At 37.5% G+C, this 21,553-nt stretch overlaps 1 protein-coding gene across 24 annotated transcripts in view; it reads right to left on the reverse strand.

Annotated features, from left to right (window-relative positions):
- Positions 1-21,553, reverse strand: part of LOC310732374 (ryanodine receptor 1-like) — an 88,367-nt gene that overhangs the window by 51,661 nt on the left and 15,153 nt on the right. For 20 of the 24 annotated variants that reach the window (XM_083552778.1, XM_083552767.1, XM_083552785.1 and 17 more), the window contains exons 2-30: positions 18,574-18,693; positions 18,031-18,129; positions 17,447-17,467; positions 14,286-14,360; positions 12,614-12,692; positions 11,910-12,022; positions 11,677-11,776; positions 10,605-10,701; positions 10,412-10,486; positions 9,925-10,081; positions 9,584-9,748; positions 9,302-9,423; positions 8,748-8,934; positions 8,364-8,499; positions 7,467-7,562; positions 7,264-7,382; positions 6,926-7,059; positions 5,844-6,085; positions 5,525-5,717; positions 5,206-5,422; positions 4,981-5,085; positions 4,790-4,893; positions 4,560-4,643; positions 3,834-3,993; positions 3,460-3,607; positions 2,858-3,063; positions 1,503-1,677; positions 1,041-1,249; positions 454-806 (exon numbers count right to left, since the gene is read on the reverse strand). In XM_083552778.1, coding sequence (XP_083408904.1) covers positions 454-806; positions 1,041-1,249; positions 1,503-1,677; positions 2,858-3,063; positions 3,460-3,607; positions 3,834-3,993; positions 4,560-4,643; positions 4,790-4,893; positions 4,981-5,085; positions 5,206-5,422; positions 5,525-5,717; positions 5,844-6,085; positions 6,926-7,059; positions 7,264-7,382; positions 7,467-7,562; positions 8,364-8,499; positions 8,748-8,934; positions 9,302-9,423; positions 9,584-9,748; positions 9,925-10,081; positions 10,412-10,486; positions 10,605-10,701; positions 11,677-11,776; positions 11,910-12,022; positions 12,614-12,692; positions 14,286-14,360; positions 17,447-17,467; positions 18,031-18,129; positions 18,574-18,693 — 4,091 coding nt within the window. The remainder of the gene's footprint in view (positions 1-453; positions 807-1,040; positions 1,250-1,502; positions 1,678-2,857; positions 3,064-3,459; positions 3,608-3,833; positions 3,994-4,559; positions 4,644-4,789; positions 4,894-4,980; positions 5,086-5,205; positions 5,423-5,524; positions 5,718-5,843; positions 6,086-6,925; positions 7,060-7,263; positions 7,383-7,466; positions 7,563-8,363; positions 8,500-8,747; positions 8,935-9,301; positions 9,424-9,583; positions 9,749-9,924; positions 10,082-10,411; positions 10,487-10,604; positions 10,702-11,676; positions 11,777-11,909; positions 12,023-12,613; positions 12,693-14,285; positions 14,361-17,446; positions 17,468-18,030; positions 18,130-18,573; positions 18,694-21,553) is intronic. The other 4 variants (XM_083552783.1, XM_083552770.1, XM_083552775.1 and 1 more) reach the window with 1 other exon arrangement.

Raw genomic sequence — 21,553 nt, forward strand, 5'->3', positions numbered from 1 at the left:
GCTCAACAAAGCACTTTTGATAAACCTGCACAGTTAGATTTGAAGAAAAGGCTTTACACAATAATTTTTATCTAATTACCAATCACATTTCATTCTTTTTTTTATTTTATGGTGCTGCCATTTTTCAAGATTTACTAAAGGGAGTCTATGACAATAAGATCAGCTCACAATCAGGTTGACAAATGAGAATTAATAATTTATAGAGCCAACAAAACTATTAAGAGTGATGAAAAAACATGTAGAATAATTGATAAAAATGGACAGAATGCAAAAGAAATCACAGCAGTGGTATCTTTCATTCATAAAACTGAAAACTGTCTAAAGACAAAATAATGCCAATGGAACTGAAAATGCCTGGAAAAAAAAGCAACCCAGGTGACAAATAACTCCAGGTACTACAAATAATTAATAGAGTTGCTGTATAACAAAAGCCTTCAGCACTGCTATCCTCACCCTTTCTTTTTGCCTTTTTCAGATGCAGTGTCCTTGTCATTCTCCTTTACACCTGGAGTGTCTCTGGGCATAGACGGCTCTTTATCTTTCTCTTCCTGCTCCTTCTTGTTGGCTGATTTCTTCAGAACTTCATAATCAGAGTCCGGATCCACCTCCAACACTTCGTCCTCTGGAATGGTAAGGGTTCGAGTGAGAGGTGTGGTGCCTGCCTGCACTTTGAAAGTCTCGTGGAACTCGATAGGCATGCTGAGCCTCAGGAACAGCATGTCTGTGTTGGCATTCTGGGAACCAAAGGTCTTGTGGGTGAGTTTCAGACAGGGGGCGCTGTCAACTGTGCCATCCACACGAGACACCTGTGCAGTCACAAAAATTCTGTCAAAAAATCCCTTCTGAAATAGTGTAATAGAAGGTGCAATCGACAAAATATTGCAAAAGGCTAATCAAATATGGCCCAGGAATTTTTGCATTAAACTATTTAGACATTTAGCAAAAAATTTGTCAAAGAAATGATCATATTTGCACATATATTTTGGGCATTCCTATTCCATTTGATATTTATAACATTCTATTACAAATGAAGTAAAGACCTCAATGTGATTGTGGCTAGTAGGCACTGGGATGAACTGGGGTAGACTTTTGCTGAACCACATGGTGATGTCCCTCTTCATGTTGATGGCGAAGGGCTCGAATCCTTCCTGCAGTCCACAAATGGCGAAATATCGCAGGCTGCTAACATTCTGGCCCAGGTTGATACGCCCCACCTGAGACAGGCCCAGTGCACACACAGGGATAAAACCTAGCAGACAAGGAACAAGACATTTAAGGAAATATGAGATTCGACAAAAGAAAAAGATTGCATATAAAAATAAACACTATAGTTGTTTTGTGGATTTAAATGGGGCATTCATTGCCAAGTGATTAAAATAATCAAAGGGCCACAACATCAAAGCTACATAATGCTAAACACCATCATGGTATCATTGTTTACTGCATCCAATCCTGCAAAAGATTTACATTCCCAGTTATCTGGCATAGGTTATGCAGCTCACCATCTCCAATCTCTATGTCTTTAAAGGCCATCTCAGAGCCAGAGTCACTGATCAGCATCTCCCCGTTCAGAGTAAACATGATGTTCATCTCCACCAAGTCAATCATGCAGCCCACCACATCTCCCGACTGCCACTGGCGCCCGAAAGGCTCGTTTCCAATGTGCCAACGCTGAGCCTGGAAATGAAAGCACAGCATCCAAATGTTCAATAAATAAACACCAAGATACCTCTGAAATATCCAAAATCACAATTTGGTTTAGCGTAGGTTCACATAGGTTCACAGTTTAAACTAAACAGAAAAGTGGGATTAGTTACATTTCCTATGTAAAGTGCAACTTATGCACCAAGTATGTAAAACTGTATTTTATATGCCATATCTTTAAAAAAAAAATCCTACAAGGAATATATCCCTATTTATAAAATAGGGGTGTAACAGTACACGTATTCGTACTGAAATTGTTCGGTGCAGGACTTTTAGTTCAGTTAAAATCTGAGTGTGGATCACAAGTGTGTTTAGTCTCGCCTCGCATTTTAAGCATTTTTTGTTAAATTATTATTTTCTTATTTTAAAGTTCAAAACATACATAACAATGCTAGGGTTATACATTCCTTTTAGCATTTTATGTCCAGCTTTAAGAATGTCTCATACGAGGAGAAAATCCCGACAATTTTGCATATCGAGGAAATAAATGAAGGATGGAAGGAATTAGGTCATTTGTTAAAGTGTGCTGAAATAAGTAGCACACTACAGTAGAGCATATCTTTAAAAAATATAATATTTAAATATTTAAATGTTAAACATACACATCTGCATTACCCAAATGGGTACTAACAAATAACTAACAAAACTATTTCATTTCATTTTATTAATTTATTTTCATTTAATGAATTTTATTTCATCAATTTAATTTGCGCCAATTTAATTGATTGCTCAATTTAATCAATATAATAGAAAAACATGTATTGTATTATTTTGATTTATTCCATTTTTATTAAATGTTATTTTAAATATTATTTAACCAAACATGCATTTTATTTAAAATTGTTTTAAAATGTAAACTGTTCAAATGTTGATGATCACAAATATTCATAAAAATAAAGTCTTCTTCTAAATGAAAAATACTATGGAAATTAATCTTGGATATATTTTAGAGAAAGCAATGTGCAGCTTGTATAGCAGTACAGATTAACTGTCTTCTGAAAATAACTCAACATACAGCTATTAATATACCTGTTATCTTTCTGTAAACATCTACTCCATGTGTCTATAGCATTTCTCAGGAAACAGTCATGAAGGCATTAAATAAGGCATGAAACCCCATAGAGCAACGACGATGAAATAAACCATCACATACCCTGTTTCCGTTGAAAACATAAGCCAGTTCATCAGCTCCGAGATCAGTGCCAGCACGCACATTCGGCCGAGCCCAACCCACTCGCATTTCTCCAGTCGTCACTGCCTCGAACTCAAAGTACCATTTCCCTGAGGTCACCGCATACTGCTTCTCTGCCCTGAAGATTCGCACCTTAACGCCTCGCCCACCTTCCAACGAGTGACCACCTGGAAGAATTGGAAACATCGAGTTGATATTCCAGCGTGTGTTTTAATAAAAAAGTATTGACTTTTAATGCAACAACAGTCAGTTCTTATTTAGAAGTACAATATTAAAAAAATATATATATTTGAGCTGTTTTCATTTGTGTTTAAAAGATTTTATATATATTTACAGGGTATAAGATAGAATTTGTATTTTATATCATACATTAATTTTAAAAATAACACTTTTTAAACTGTTAATTAATGTAGATCCATAATATACTACAAGATTGTTACTATATTGGAATTGGAGACGTGTAATGGACAAATACAATAATAAACGTGAATATGGTAAAAAGCGATGTCTAAAAAAAAACTTTTCACGGATGGATTTTGATGTGTAAGATAATCAGCGCTTACTGCTCTCTTGGTCTGGTGGCTCAATGTTGTATCCATAGCCAATAAGGGTGCGTACAGCATTGTTCACACTGTCTCTGTTGGTTTTCTTGGTTCTCTCATCCAGTAAGACGTACGGTACCAGACGAGGGTTACGTTTATTCAAAATATCCTAAAGACAAAAAGACAAAAACATGTAACTGCTTAACACTTCAGTTTAATTTAGCAAAATCCAGTTATTAATAATTTATCATCTCTATTAACCATTCTCATCATCTCATCTGAGTTTGGTATCTTGAAAAAAGATTGCAGTAAGCGCCATGAAGGTAGATGCATGTTGGTAAGTAGAAGCTCATATCTCATATCGTTCTTGCCAACACTAAAACCCTTAATAATACCTGCACAATGCTGTAAGTCCAACCCTGCCTCACACGGTCTCGTGCCCACACATTGTGCCCGTTCTCTGCCAGCTTCTCCACCAGCTGGTTCTGGTTGGGAGTCAGTTTCACATGACTGAGATCTAGAGGAGCTGGCTTGTACCCACTGCTCATCACATACCTGAGATATAGAAAGAGGCAGGAAAGAAAATAATATGCTTCCTGTTAAACAATCATTAGTGTAAATAAACATGATATGTAGCTGTTGTGAAGGAAATCATTTGTATGTTTGATGGTTTGGGAAAATCATTTTGTATTGCAGAATTACACCAAACAGCTAAAAATAAATATGGAAATAATTAAACATCTAACCTAAAAACACACCTTCCTCTCAACGTAAAGTAACTACTGGATAGAATTTTTTTTTTCAAGAAAGAGGCTTTTTAACTTTAAACTCAAATTACAGAGCAGTGAAATTAGTGTTAAGGGCCTTGCTCAGGAGCACAAGAGTGGCAGCTTGGCAATACTGGGGCTTAAACCCCTGATCAGCACCTCAGTAGCCCAGAGAATAAACCATTGACCTACCACTTTTACTTCCAATTTTAACACTACGTTTGCCACTTTTCTATGTTAAATGAGGGGTCAGTTTAAAAACGCAGTGGTAAAAACCTCAGTCTAAGACCTAAAGATATCTCAAATCTTGTTCAGTATGTGGTTATCAGGCTCTTGTTGGATTTGTCAGCATACGTCTTAGGCAGCTTGATCTTCTTCAGATTTTCTTCTGCTTTCTCATCTCCCATACCCACATGGCAGCCCAGAGCCAGGAGCGTCCTGAAGAATTTCAAAAGCAAAAAGTTTTATGTAATGTATAAAAGTAACTTAAACTGAGTACAAACACAGGTTTCTAGCCAGGAAACAACTTTAAAAGAGAATTTTAATAATATATATTATGTGAGTAAAATTCAATTATTATTTACTTTAAAGTTTCTCCAGACATCTGCAAGTTGTAGTTTCTCTCAGGTTCTGGAAGGTTCTGGAAGTCAACCAGGCACGGGTGCAGTTTCTTATTATCATCACGGAACTGATGAAGAGAGGAGATGATGTTTTAAACTCAACATATACAGTATTAGTGAATATTTGTGGCAAGGTATAAAAGAAAGACACTTACTGGACCGTAGGTCCAACCCTGCTCGATGCGAGTGACAGCCCACAACGCATGGATGTTTTCAGCAAGTTTTTCTCTGATGCGTTCCAAGTGAGGTGGCAGCACAATCTATGAAAAAAAAAATGAACATGCAGAATGTTTTTTTTTTTGCCTAAAATTGCTTTACAAAAACACAATTGAAAGAATAATTAACATTTAGCACACAAATGGAAAGTGTAGGTTGGGCACCTGAGCGGTGTCCACAGGACATGGTGTGAATGAGGTGTGTTTGAGAGACTTTGTGGGGCCCAGGAGGTTTCTGACTTCACTAAAGTCATGCTTGTACTCTTTGATGGGCTCGATACGCATCCTCTCTCTGGGCAGGAGAGCCTCGTAGCACGGAGCATAGCCAGGTGGAGGGAAGAATTTAAAGTCACCGTGACGTCCGCCCAATAGAAATCGAGCTCTAGGAAAGTTCAGGAAAACATGCCCCAGTTTAAGAGTGAAAATCTGTCACAATTGAAACAAAGTCAAACAATTAACCAAATTGTTAGAAGAAATTTCTCACTTGACCCCAGCTGATAAGCTGATAACAGGAAAGAAAAGGCCATCCAAATTAAAATTCTCGAACATGCCCTGAACAGGATGCCCGTTGATGCGAAAAGAGATACTGGGCACGCTCAAATCCAGACAGCAGCTTACAACGTCATCAGCTGCCAGGCTGTGCTGACTGGGTGATGCCACCTGACGAGCCACATGACCTATGAATGACAAATTAGAAATTTCACATGAAACTAGTTGTCAAGTCAAACTGTGAGGAATAATCTAAAGAAATTACAGAAAAACCTCAGACAACCAAACTCACTATTTCTAGCTTATACACTCACCTGACCACAGGTAACATCCATCAAATCCATAGGAGTAGAGGTCATCGCCAACACCATTACCTCCCCAGCCTTCTCCTCCTCCAGGGTAGGGGCTATATCCTTCTGTTAGCGCCCAGCCGACACGTAAATGACTAGCCTGAGCAGTCACAAACGGCTCCACATAGTCCACAATAACCTCGAAGTACCATTTCTTATACTGTGTTGAGCCCTCACATGTTCCGAGAAATATATTGGGTCTTACACTGTGGAACAAAGTAAAAAAAAAAAATAAAAATTATTTTAAAAACAGATTATGTACCAAAAAAAAGTGAATTCTTTAAATGTTTTATCATCAGACAGAAAACACAAAACATTACACAAAATGCAGTCACAACATGTCTAAAATGAATGTTCAACTTATTGCTATTGCAGCTTGTTATACAAACCAAGTCTGGCACTAGCTAAATGCAGTCTGCATAAAAGACAAAACTGTAATTAATGAATGAATGAACAATAATAGATTAATTTTGTTTATTAAATAATGGGATAACAACAATTAAACAGTCTGAAGAGCACTGTTAACAAGAAAACCAGTTAAATTGACAAGCTGTATCATATGGAAGCCCAGTTTCTCCAAATAAAAGTTTTTTTCCCCCTAATTTCCAAATTACTTTTTTTTCGCAATTCCACCTTTGTTCTCACAATCCTGCTTTTCTATCTCGCAATTCCGCCTTTATTTCATGCAAATTCTTACTTTATTTCTCACAATTCCGACTTCATGACATTTTGCAATTCCGACTTCATTTCTCGCAATTCTAACTTTTTCGATTCTTCCAATTACATGAAGATCTCATGGTTTGTAAAAAAAAAAATAGGTCATTTATAATTTTATTCATTGTTTTACAAATCAGTCTTTTTCGTTTTCAATGTTCGAAGCTCCCTGACACAACAAGTAGAGTGACACTGTCCAATTGCCTAAAAAAGTCCGAATTGTGAGGAGAAAAGGTTGGAATTGCAAGAAGAAATGTAAAAGATAAAGTCAGAATTGTGAAAAATTTTGGTACTGCTTAGCTCCAACAATTTGCAAAAAGGTGCCATTTTACCTAGTAACATAATTTACGATGTTGGTCTGGAGCAGAAGCTCACGGCGTGGTAGCAGATTTTCTGTGATGAGATTCTGGTTGGACCTCACAGCCACACCGTTGCACACACACAGGGAGCGGAGCACGTCCAATACCTATTGACACAAAATGATGACTTTAGCCCTTTGCTAAGTGTTTGCTAAGTGTCTCTTAGCAACAACCTAACTACAAAACCCAGTACCTCTTCCTCACATGTACTCACATCTTTTAGATATTCCCGTACAAAATAAATCATGTCAGCTCAGACCCATTATTAGCAATGACAGTATGCATGACTGAGCTAATCCTGACTAGCAGACCTTGTGATTGCGTCCGTGCTTGTCCAAAAGAGAGATAATAGACTTGATGTGGTTCTCCTGGATGATGTTCAGGACTTCAGGGCTTTCAATCAAAATGCAGTACAACACCTCCAGAATTCCTGCAGGAAAGAAGTAGAAACATGTAAATGAAGCACCGGACCATATCAGGTCATTTCTATATGATATGTGCGAGGGCTGTGCACCTGACGAGGCCTCCAGACGATCCAGTTTACTAACCAACCAGTCCAGATTATCGCAGAACAAAGCACAGTTAGCACGGTTTCCTCTGATAAGCGAAGCTGCATAACAGAAAGAAATACGTTATACATGTGCGGTACGTATTAATTGCAGTATATTAGGTATGCTGTATTATGTCAGGGAAATTATAGAACAAGAAATATACATTAGGTAAAGAATAATGGTGCATTTGTTGCCTGATGGTACAGAACAATAATTGGCAATAGCAATGCAATGTCCTGAAGAGTTATATTTCTCTTATACTTCAGCAACCTGCCAACAGTCAATATACTAAAACAAATCAAAATACTGTATAGAATATTTTGGATTAGGTAATTAAAAAAATAATAAAAATTGATTTTGAAAAATGCACTTATAAAAAATGAATTTGCCCTAGTCCAGTGCACATCATGTAGACTCGTTACGGTCGACGACTAACTAGCGGCAGCTCTCCTCCGTTTTGAATTTTTTCCGACTTTGTATTCGTTAAAGTCTGTAAAGTGGGGAGCGTCTGTACTGAACTTTGTGCAAAAAAAAATACAAAAATACAAAAATACAAAATAGGTATGAAATCATGGAAATGTGGTAAATTTAATAAAAATAAAAAGTTTAAATATATTAAAAACTAAGAGACATTCAAACTGAAAAAAAAGTAACACACTAAGTAAATTAAAACACCTTCTAAATTAATAATAATAATAATAAAAAAAGACACTTCAACAAACAACACATGGTGTCAGTGATTTGCCTCTAGAGGCCGCTCTCTTACTGTAAAATGTAACCCGGTGGGAGGGTGGAATTTAAATGATCGCTAATTTCAAACTTAGGCAAGCTATTTATAGTAACAGAATCCAGGGTCTCACCCAGCAGTTCGTAGAGCAGGTTGACTATTTCCTTCCAGGACTCAGCTGCCTCTTCCCCGGCGAACTCAGAGAAGTGAGCGGCAGTGTTGTACACATTAAGCCTGTCGACACACTCCAGTACGATGGTAATCATTCCCTATAGCACAATCAGTAATAATCAGAAACATGCAGTTGACTGAATCATCAACTGGTTCGACTGAGACCAAGGTATTTCTATGTCTCAGGTGATCTAAATATAAATCAAAAAAAATATTTAAATATCACCTTATTAAATTGTCTCTTTATAGAATAATGACTGACACATGAACACACACATATTTTAATACACTGCTCTAAATTTGCACCGACACTCTGGTAATCTCCCAGATGTCCTTTATGACCTACCTCTTCTTGGAAGAGGTTCTGACGGTTGCGCAGTGAGCGCAGTTTTGTCTGTTTCTCCTCGTGCTCCAGTTCTTCCTCAGGTGGCTGAAAGTAGTGGATAAGATCCTGAAGGGAGAGAATCACCCCATCCAGAGGGAGCGAGACCGGACCTGCAGCCCTATTCTTTCCACTTAGAGAGTCCAGCCCCCTACACATAAACGTACAGCGAATTGAGCCTGATCATTTCTTATATTCTTGCTTCCACAATGCAATGAAACTCACGCTAATAACAAAAGGAACAGATTAGCTTTATAGCTTTAATCCTTCTGACACTCCCATAAAAAGAACATCAGTAATGTTTAACAATTCACTTTACATTCTTCCAGATCCCATTATTTTCTATATAGATTATTTACTCGTAGCATTGTACTGATAATATTAATTATTTGCCTGCAGTTCACAATAATGTCTTCTACTGTCCTACTGCATCTTTATATATTGTAAGTACTGTATCTTACATACATATCTATACATCTCAGTTATTAAAAGGCAGTAAGATGTAGTGTAGTTCATACTTAATGAACAGTTTAAAAAGGCCTGAGGTGTTGTAGATCATGCGAGCTGCCTGAGACTCTTCCGTCTGAGAACGTGACATCACCAAAGTATCATCCATATGGCCTTCTTGATGTAGAGTAACCTGAAAAGAAAAGAGAGAAAGGAATAGAAATTATTTTTTTCCAGCCGAAATAAGATTTTTATTCGGATTCACAGTAGACAGATATATATATTTGTCAGTTATGCAATCGGTATTCATAGAAGGCAGGTCATGTGGCCTTGGGTTCTCTTCAGTATCTTACCCTTCTTTTCATGGTACCCAGACGAGCTGCTTTGGCATCGAGGGCAGCGTAGGTGAGCCACAGACCTGTAGAAACATGCTGTACAAAGCACATTGACTCGCCATACTTGATCTCGGGAACCCCCATGCCCTCAACATCACGCTTTTTCACCACCTCCACCTTCTCCTGCTCACAGACAACAATGAAACACAGTAGAGTGAAAGGATGTGAATTAAAAAATAATTCTGCTGATTAATATTAAATGATTTTATACTATGTAACGTAAAACTATTTAATTAAGTAAAAAAGTATTGATGAAATCTGCTTTGTTTGTTTATCAAGAATTTCAAACAAATGGAGACCTTGGAGGCACGAAAGCAGAAAGCTGACTGCTTGGTATTGGCCTTCTCTGGGTCCAGAACCATCAGACCTTTTTCATCATCTAGGCACAGATAGCGTCCAGTGGTGATGTGGCGTATACGGAATGGCTGACCCCACTTCATATGACCACCACTCCAGCTATAAAGAAAATTGTTTTGAAACCATAGGAATTACATCAAGGTAAAAATCTACTCAAACACCGTTGAAATCTGTTGAATGTAGAAGTAATTATGGCACGTTTTACACATTTTGCAAATCATAAAGTCCCATCTCTGCACCTTATTGTGTGGAATTTCCCATGTACTTCTAGTACAACTCATAAAAAAAATCTCAATAAACGAATATTTTATTTATTTTTTTTTTTTTATTAAAATTAATACTTGACACAGCCTTGGATCTTTATCTACCGTTCTATAAGCTCAGTGATCACATCTCCATATCTGATCATGTAATAAACGTTCTTCTTGCCTGATTCTCAGAGGCTCAAGTCTCCACAAAGAGCGTGCTTGACTACAGACTGCTCCTGACTCGTACTGTGCAATCCTGAGAAAGCAGAAAACGAGTCGAGAGTGAGAAGAGAAAAGTGAGAAGAGAAAAGTGAGAGGGCAGAACACATGACAAGTTTTATGCCACAGCTTTGTCTTTGTGTTTCCTCGCTTACTTGCGCTGATCTTCTCCTTGGTCGGGTGGGGGTATGGCCAGACACTCGTCCATATGGCCATGGAACAAGCGGAGAACATGGCCCCCAGTCAAAAAACCTATAGTTTAAATGCATACAGTATTGCAAATATATTTAAAAAATAAATTCGTTACAAATTTGGGGAGTGTACTTTTTATCGAGCATTACGTACCATACATATAGTGAAAGCTTCTCCTGTATTCTCCTATATTGGCTTTTCAGTATAAATTTGACAATTATACTGATCATACAGATGGCATGGATGAATCAGGCAATCATAGTCATGTCCTGACATGTCCTCATGTCAGATTTATTTCCTGCCATACTTTCACTATAAGTGTCTGATTAATGCATTATATCCATAAAAATGATATAAATGTAAAATGTGTTGGGCTTTCTTGGCTTGTATATACCTTTCTTTTTATAGGAAATCTAAAGAGCTAAATGATCACAGTCTATCAGCAGCTCCATCTGGAGCTGGTAGATCTCCAGACCTTGCAAAAAAACAATGAAGCAATAATTTTTCTCCTTTTGTTGTTTTATTTTACAGTATGAGGTTTTGCCCTTCAATCACTATAATTGATTGCATCTTATTGGGTACTTTTGACTCTTACTGGGTATTATTGGGAACTATTGACACTTATAGGGTTCTACTAGAAACTACTAACCCTTATTGGGGACTATTGCTGAATATTGACTTTCACTGGGTACAACTAGGAACCGTTGACTCTTATTGTTTACAATTTGGAACTATTGACTATTGTTGGGTGCTGTTGGGAACTATTGATGCCTATGTTTATACTACTGACACTTATAGGGTACTATTGGGAACTAATAACCCTTATTGGTTACTGTTGACCCTTATTTGGTACTATTGCAAACTATTGACTCTTATTGGGTACTACTGACTCATTGTTTTGGTTAACAAAGCTAACCTATATCTAAATTGACCTTCAACATTTATCTTATTGTGTCCCTTTCAAAAGATAAAAACCTAAACAGAGGGTCAGGAGATGCGAAAAAGTAGATTTCCAATTATTCCACTGAAGCTCACCCTCTGCAAGCTCACAGCCTGAGCACACAGGATTCATGTTCCACAGGGTTTGCATGAATGAGGCGTCTACCATTAAGTCCCCACTGGCGTAGGACAGATGCTGCAAGGACACAAAAATCACAGGAGCTCAAGGACAGGAGTCAATGACAAACTGAGGCATGCAGAATTGATATGCACATGCAGAACTGTGACATGGGTGAATATCCAATACAAGAAAAGGTAAAAAGTCCTACCAGGTATCTTTCAGATGACACACTAACCAGGATCAGGTCATCTCCCACTCTGACCTTCTCACCTTCTGACCTTTGCTTGGATGCAGGATGGATGGTCCACCAGCATGCTTCACCTACAATGCACCACATTTTAAGGAAAAACATCACATACCACACATTTTAATGCCTTTCTTACGACTTGTATAGTACGTAGCCAAAGTTTACATTAAATTGTATATTAAAAAATACATAAAAAGTATGTAAGACATTTTTTGGAATCAGTGAGGGTTGTAATATATGGGAAATTTTTATTCTGTGTAACATAAACTAGTCAATAAGTACAATTTGTATTATGCATGCATGGGGAAACCCCTGTTGTATATTATTTTGTATGCATTTTGCTTACAACCATTCTCACTATACAAATACAATGTATAGGGATTCTTACAGGGTTACAGTTTATACAGTTTAAGTTAACAGTTAAATACAGTATATGACCGAATATATGCATTTCCCTTTATTAGTTTTATATTATTTCTTTACCCGATCATGCTTCTGTGGTTCTCATTCATTATGTCTTCCATTGTAGCCACTCATAAAAAAAAAAGTTAATATGGACTCTTGCAAAATCATACTAATGCAACTTTAGTTTCTCTAAATAAGAAATATGACCATCAAAAACTGTGCTTCATCCATGTAAAAGGGGGTGAACGTTTTGTGTGTACCTGTAGAGTCCTCCTGCAAGCCCACATCAAAGGCCAGCTTGTCCGTGAGCGACCGTGATGTGGTCAGGCAACTGAGGTACTACGATTCAAGTTAGAATGAATTAATATATAAATAATAATTATTTTTCATATGTCGTGATTAGAATATACTGTATATAGTTTGACAGTGTAAACAAACTATTTCTCAAAGCAATTTTTTTTTTAATCATAAAAACACACTGATCAGCCATAATATTAAAACCAACTGCCTAGTATTATATTTATAGTATATTAGGTGCCAAGGAGCTCTGACCCTTTACAGCATCTATAGCTTTTGATCGCTGGTTTGACATGTTCACCGACAGCAGATTAATGACTGTTGCACTAATGTTTTCTCTCTAATGAAATTCTGGCAGTGTCAGAAGATTTCAGACTCTTTCCTACAGTGCGACTTCTCCTATGACGGCTGTCAAAACCAAGAACCAATAGCAGCGCTGAACCTGACGACACAGTTTGCGCGACAACGTTAAACCACCTCAGGGAAAATATTGAAATGAATCAGGTGGACAGCACAGCAAGAAGAGAAACTTACTGAGTTATGATGAGAAAAGGATTGTTTATATGACGTTTTTATTATCAAGGCATGTCATGACCCAAATTAACACCACAGTTTTTTTTTTATTGCTGCTAGATACAATTAGCGAGAGAATGCGGGTCTGAACGTGTCACTGATTAATGACGTAAAACTTCAGCCAAGAATTTTTCTTGTCTGCATCAGTTTTTGACAGTCTGACATTATGATAACTGAGATCCTACAGTCTGAAGAGCAAAAATTGCAAAGGACTATAGCACAATATGAGCCTGGCATAAGACAGTTTTTCCAACACATCTTATAGATACTTGATCAGATTGAGATCTAGAGAATTTGGAGGCCAAATCAATACCTTTGTCCCATGTACATCAATCCGTTCCTGAACAATACAAAACTACTATTAGGGAATACTATTATCATGAAGGGCTTCTTGGTCTGGAACAATGTTTTCATAGGAAGCATAAGTCAATAACATCCACAGGAATGCCAGGAATTATTACACATGAAACTCGTTTCCAAGAGCATCGCACATAATACGCCAATTTTCCATCTTCCCAGAGTGCATCCTCATGCCAGCTCTTCCCCAGGTAAGCAACACACACTCAGCCATCTTCATGATGTGAAAGAAAACATGATTAGTCAGACCAGACCCACCTTCTTCTACTGGTCCAGTGTCCAAAATGCTGCAATCCCTATTATAGGAATTTTGATGGTGGATATGGATCAGCATGGACAACTTTTGTAGATTGGACAAGAGGGCTAGCTCCCTGTGTACATCAATAAGCCCATCAATAAGGTCATCCTTCCTCAGAATGTTTTGGTACTAATCACTGTATACCAGAAATGCTTTCTGTTTTGGAGACCCAGTAGTCTAGCCATAATGATTTAGTCGTTGTCAAAATCCTTCAGATCGTTTCACCTGCCAACACATCTTTAAGAACTGACAGTTTACTTGCTGTAATATATCACAGACCTTCTGAGACTAATAATCAATATTATTCACTTCACCTGCCAGTGGTTTTAATATTATGGCTGGTCGATCTGAGGTGCAGCTATACTTTAAAAAATGCGGAACAGCTGAACGAATGTTTTGTGGCTCACCATGCCAGAGTGGCTGTGTCTCAACAAGATAGCATGGCCATACAGCAGTGTTCGATGGCCTCCTCCCTGAGAGGACTGGAAACAGAGAGCCGGAGGAGAAAAGATAAAATTATTTAACCCAGATACACATTCATTATTCTTCATTCTTGGGAAAGGAGTGTGTAAGCATGGCTTTTTGTGAGTGGGTAATTATAAATATCTGTGAACATGTATCTGTGTATGTATGTATGTATGTATGTATGTATGTATGTATGTATGTATGTATGTGTGTGTGTGTGTGTGTGTGTGTGTGTGTGTGTGTGTTCGTTATGAGTGAATGAGGAGTGTATATGCCACCGCAACCTCCTTTTTAAAATGGATGTCGTCTTCATTCTTCAAACATAAAACAGAGATGAGTAGCAGGACAAATGAGAGAAGAATGTACAGTAAACCACATATAGATGCTCATGGGAAGAAAAGAAGGAAGAGAAGCCACACCGAGGGGGAATAGGCATCTCTTCACCTCCCATCAAACTTGGAGGAAGTGAGTTACGGTACCACAGGAAGTCCACACATGAGTACAAACAGAGGTCAAACAAAGGTCACACCAAACCGAAAGGGTTCACAAAAGGCTTCTATGAGGTCATAAGTTACGGTATGTGGTCAGTTTACCGTAAGGTTTAGGAATGAGAAAGGCAAAAGACGATTATTGTTATTAGTGATTATCATCACCTGCACTATCACCATGAAACATCGTCATCGGTGTCAGTAGCATGACTCGGGTGAGAGAGAGAATGCACACGGCAGGTCTCTGGAGTTAAGCACACCTTCATCCACCTGTGTGGGTCAGTGTGTTACACCGCCATCTGTCTTCCTGTTGACAGTGACAGCGAGCAGATTTTCTCTCAGCACCTCAATCCTTAATGACACCACCCCTCCCTCCTGCATGGACTTTCTCATGTCAGGCTATTCTCATTACCATTTTGGATTATTGCTTGTTTCTAAGAGCAGAAAAAGCCTTGCTCATTTTAAAAGAGATGTGCTTTCATTCTTTCCTTTCTTCCTTTCTTTCTTTCTTTCTTTCTTTCTTTCTTTCTTTCTTTCTTTCTTTCTTTCTTTCTTTCTTTCTTTCTTTCTTTCTATCTACTTCTCAGATTAATACCCAGATATTACTACTGGTTTTGACTTTTTTATTCCATAGAAACAAGGGCTTCTGTATGTGTATCTGTATAAACGTTGTAAATGATTGGGGTGGGCAAATTAATAATCTGGTTCTCAAGAACAAGCAGACTTCATGCCTGGGCTATTTCTTTATTCATAAAGCAACAGAAAGAACAATATTATTGTAATTGTTTACTTACCTACCAGTGGTGGGCAGAGTACAAAAACCATGTACTTCATATAAAGCATAGATACACCGGATAAATATTATTTCAGTTAAAGTGTCCCTTAAAGATTTCACTTGAGTTAAAGTACAACATTTTTTGCCTTCAGATGCACTTAAGTATCAAACGTACTATGATTTATTATGGCTATAATGTTCCTATTATAATCTTTGTGACAAGACTCTTTTCAAAAACTGAGTCTAAAGTGAAAAGAATAATCTAATCTAAGCACACCAGTCTTTTAATAGAATGATATAAATGAGTCAAACACTGATTGATTTCTTTTACAATTATTATGAGCCCCAAACCTTCTTTTCAGCTACTTCAAAAGAATTGCTCAAATAAGGTCACGGGTGTTGTGGCAAGTCAGTTTCTTCCATCCTTTATTATTTATTCCGCCCAAAATGTTCTTTGTGCTGTTGAACTGATGCTGAACTGTATGTTGGTGATCAGTAGATACACCGAGCCAAAATCAAAACAAATTCAAATCAGCATGTGCTCCACCCTGATTGGTGGCTTGCTGTGCGATTGACCAGTTACGTTTTTATCCTCTTATAAAAAGCAATGCCAAATTTTGCTAAATGTAGTAGGGAAAAAGTACAATATTTGACTGTGGAATGCAGTAAAGTTAAAGTGAAAGTCTCCCCAAATAGAAATACTTCAGTAAAGTACAGATACGTTAAAAAGCTTTTATTAATTAAATTTACTTTGTTTCTGTCCACCACTGTTACCTACCTAACCTAGCTTTTTGTTTTGCATTATAATTTTTAATCACCTGATCAGTGAGGTTTCAAAGCTAATGAAATTATAATCTGCCCACCCCTGAATGAGATAACGCTATACTACTGCACATATTTCAGCCTTAATGTTTTTTTTTTCATGAACTTTTCATGACCCACTGGAGATTAGTGAGCAGCAAATGGAGTTAATCTGAAGGGTTTCTCAAAGTCATGAGGAAACAATGGAACTGTCGAGAGGTGAAGGAAAAAAGAGAAAGAAATAAAAACAGAAATATCATGCGTTGTTTGAGCTTAAGCATGATGATAAGGGTTTTTTTTAGTCGTTTATTAGCAATGACATGGCTTGTTATAAGTGGGAGGAAAAAAAAAAGATGGAGTGGTGGTTAGTAAAAGGATGAAGATGCTGCATGAAATGGCGGTGTGGCAGGCACAAATCCAAAGAAGACCCTGGGATTCTTTGGGAGATGATAGTGTTAACAAATTGTGGAAGAAAACTCAGGGTTTTCTTTGAATTCTTGAAGAGCTCGTAAAGAATACAGCCATGGTAAGCGCTTAATGTGTGATGGGCAGATGGGAAGGTGACTTAGGTTAAAAAAAAACAGTATGTTTTCTAGCCTTATCTACCAGGATTTGAGTTTCTGTATGTCTCTCTCTCTCTCTCTCTCTCTCTCTCTCTCTCTCTCTCTCTCTCTCTCTCTCTCTCTCTATCTATCTATCTATCTATCTATCTATCTATCTATCTATCTATCTATCTATCTATCTATCTATCTATCTATCTATCTCTCTGTCTCTCTAAGTTTTACTCGGGTACTAACTCTTGCTGGAAATGTCATTTGGAAACCAAATGAGATTCCGACTCTACGTGAGAAACGTGGTGTGATCGAAGCTGAGGGAGTAGAGAAGTCCTGGGAAATTGGGGGGGGGGGGGTGTAACTGTAGCACCATTTCATTTCATCTAAACGAGACACACTGGGAAAAAAGGACAGGAAGGAGTGGAGGAGAGGTGCTTATATCAGATTGGGGTAGACATAAACAAGAGACATGTGCAAGGACATACCCACTGGTCCAAATCGACTGCCTACGGATGGCAGAGAAAGGGACGATGTGTCAGGGGAAAAGGGAAAAAAAAAGGCAGATGAAGTTAAGTTATGCTAACGAAGGATCTACAGATCGTTTGTCCAAAAGGCAAAGACATGAATGTGCCTTACATCGCCTCCACATTAACCTAGCACAGCCTTTAGACCAACTCTAATTAAAAACTAAACTCAAAATTTCACACAAATAAATCAATAATCAAAGAAAAACAAATAAAAAAAACCCAGCTGATTAGATTATTAGTAAAGCGTAGCTTTAAAATATTTTTTTTTTTACATATTTTTTTTATAACTTTATATAGTTCACAATCTGTTCTATTGGTTATTGAGCATTTTGCAGCACGATTAAGCTGAGCTCATCACATGACCATATTCACCCAATGACAGCAATCCAAGCCTACACATTTTACAGGATCTTACCTCCATGTTATTAGAAGCTCACAGATATGTTAACAAAAATCACCTAGAACTTCAGCTACCATCTCCTTTCATCCTCTCCACCTTTCACTCTATTATTCTCCTGTTTCCTGTTTTCTCTGGCTCTCACCTCCATCTCCATGGTGTTGGCCAGCATCTCCTGCAGCGCTCGCACCGAAAGCGACTGCTCAAGAATGAAGGCGCAGATAGCCAAGTCAGGAGGCACATTCTGGACAGGGGGATTGAAAAAATATACATGAAAAATGCACATTAGCAGGAGCATTTGGTCAGGCTGTGGAACATTATGTGTGGAAAGAATCATTTTTAACCGATTTATTTAGAAATAAATCGGTTAGAAATGCCGTGTTGATGACCATTGTTTTATTCTGTCCCATGCTTGCTGAAATTGGGTTAGAGTTTCAATCAGATGTAGCTTTGTAATTTGGCTACCATTGCTCTGACTGACAGAGGAGACATTAAGCCCATCCCTCACACCCCCAGAGCTAGACAAGTATGCTGTCCTGGACTCCAAACCATAGACAGCTGTGGCATTTTCAGGATTCAAACTTGGGACCTCCAGACAAAAGGGCAAATGCTTAGTGTCTTTCAAAAGATTTTCTTTAAATACTTTAGTATCTATGTAATAACTCAATAGTCTTCAGCCAGAAGCTACCTGGGCATTGGATGTTGTTTCAAGGAAGCACAATCTGTTCCCGAAGCCCTCACAAGACAGGCACAGCTTGATCTGCTCCTTCAGGACGGTCGCTGTACACTGGAGCACCACCGTGTCATCCTGAGATCAGACAACACAAATGAGAAAAAATGGACAGTCGTAGAAAAAAAATTATTATAAATAAGTCACATAGGACAAAATAAGGCCAGATATCACAAGTGACAATGGGCTTGTGGTAAATGAATTCTCCTCATGTGGGGCATTAATACACTCACATACACATACTGTGGACAAAGACAAACACACACAGGCCTGTCTAGAAGGGTGTAAATACTCCAATAATCACTCTTGGGGACAACCTGAAACAGGGCATTCTCAGCTGTTCCCCTGTCACTCATTATGTAAGCCTTTTATATCCCTCTTGATACAAATTAACTCGTTTCCTCTACATAGCTTCATTCCCATCTAGGCTTATGAGACCAACACCTATTGTGTGTCCTAACTATCTTTGATTGATGATAGAATTGTTTATAGCTATGCTGGTGGTGGGGGTTGGTGGGGGTTGCTGAAGGCAGATAAATAATTCAGTTAGATTTAACATTTAACAGATTTAACATTTAATCAGACCTATCATTTATATATATATTTATTTAGCTTCTTTATCACTTATTAACAAGGTCAGGAATGGCCATTAAAATATGTGAATACTGATACATATAATAAGCATGCGTGTACACTTCGTTATCAAATCAAAGGTCAGGGGTTAAAGCCCTAGTATCGCCAATTTGCCACTCTTGGGTCCTTAAACAAGGCCCTTAACCCTTGGTGCTCCAGGGGCGCTGGACCACAGCTTCTCAACATCACTGAAATGAAAGAACCTCACTTGTTATAATGCACAGCCTGAAAAAATAGAATATCCTCATCTCTCTTTCTATCTATCTATCTATCTATCTATCTATCTATCTATCTATCTATCTATCTATCTATCTATCTATCTGTCTGTCTGTCTGTCTGTCTGTCTGTCTGTCTGTCTGTCTGTCTGTCTGTCTGTCTGTCTGTCTGTCTGTCTGCCGTATATTGGAAAACCTAAATGTGCAACCCGTACATTCAATCTGATTTGTTGCTTTGAAAAAAAAAAAAATCAAAAAGAAAAAAACTATTCTTATAAAAACATTTTCTAAAAACTTCTGTTTTCTAAGCAAAAACATACACAACTTTATCTGTAAATGGCAGCATGGAAAAGGGAAGAAGCAATGCAACAAAGAAAGATTTGAGGCAAAGGCAGTATCACAAATTTAAACCTTTCACCTTAAGAGATATCATCATGTATTCTTGCTACACGCTCCGAGCCTATTTCCATTATTTTATCAGATCATCATCCAAATCTGAATTTCTCTGTTAGATACTGGGGAGTTTTTGTCTTGGTTTTTGCCACTCTCTATAAAATGGCTTGTTTGATTCTTGAAGACAACACCATTTAAAATTTTCAGTGACATCCTTAAACATGATACACATATTGAAGCCTTCCTCAGGTCTATTCTATAAAGTTTGTCAAATCTTATAATGCTTTCTTCCTTTGGAGGTGGTCCAACATTTATTTTCTGACAGCCCAGATCTGTCTCCTGAACTATTCCACACAGGAAAATGGGGACAGGGTGCCCTTTATTCTTATCTACAGCCTCAACCACGCACACACACACACACACACACACACACACACACACACACACACACACACACACACACACACACACACACACGCAGTTAATTTCTGAAGCATTCCAATTAGCTGTACCAGAGAGTTCTAAGTAGTCCAGAGTACTTCAATTACAGTCTGTAAATACACCTCAGAGCTATACATACACAGTATATATATATATACATATACATATATACATACATACATACATATACATACACATACATATACACACACAAATGTCATTATTTTTGTATATATATATATATATATATATATATATATATATATATATATATATATATATATATATATATATATATATATATATATATAAATTGAATTATTTCTGTATATTAACACACACACACAGAGAGAGAGAGAGAGAGAGAGAGAGAGAGAGAGTGAGTCCTGGCCCTGATATGGAGATGAAGCAGTGCTCTAAATTTCTAAGACGAGCCAGCTGCTCTGGTGACTCACACTTTTCAGCAGTTTGAACCTATCATATAGCAGCTCAGCCACTGATGAAGAATGATATGACTAAGATACACACACTAGCAATACAATGGACCCACACATGGAGAAGGATATTGTTTTTTAAGAAAATTGAAAAATGTCAAATATATTACATATAAGTTACAAGAAAACAGTGAAAAATACTTTTTATCTACTTAAAGTTACTTGTGTTTCTACTCTCATACACATGCGGTAATGAACATATATCTTTCTGTACATTTTCATTACAGCAGTGGGCAAACTAGTAGTCTATGTTCCCCAAAAAAGCTTTTGGGTTCAGGCAATGAGTTTTTCATTATACTGTAGCTACCAGTTAAATAAAATCAATAGAAGGTTTTTGCTGCATCCTGATGCTGTAACTATAGAAGGTTTCCAAATCCCATGACCTCTGCATCACAGATATTTTCTGAGGAAAAATTAATAGATTCTGAGAATAGAGCATCTTTTACTTGCCATCTTAATTAACAAGCATGAATGACAATTAAATCAAGGAACTCAGCAGCAGCTAGAACTTTCATCAGGAAGCTAGCTAATAATAAGAATATTTAATTAAAAACAATCAGCACAGAAAATCTACTTACTCACTGCTCTGGTTATATCAGAAGATATAAATGAGTTAAAAAAAAATATTTTAAAAAGCAAAGATTAGATAAACATACACAAATTCACACCTAAGGGCAATTTATTCTGGTCAATTCTCCTATTAATATGTTTAAGGGAAGTGGGAAGAAACCAGAGGACCCTGAAGAAACCCAGTTACCTCAG

This window comes from Silurus aristotelis (genome assembly GCF_946808225.1).
Source record: "Silurus aristotelis genome assembly, chromosome: 10".
In the NCBI taxonomy this organism is placed as follows: Eukaryota; Metazoa; Chordata; class Actinopteri; order Siluriformes; family Siluridae; genus Silurus; species Silurus aristotelis.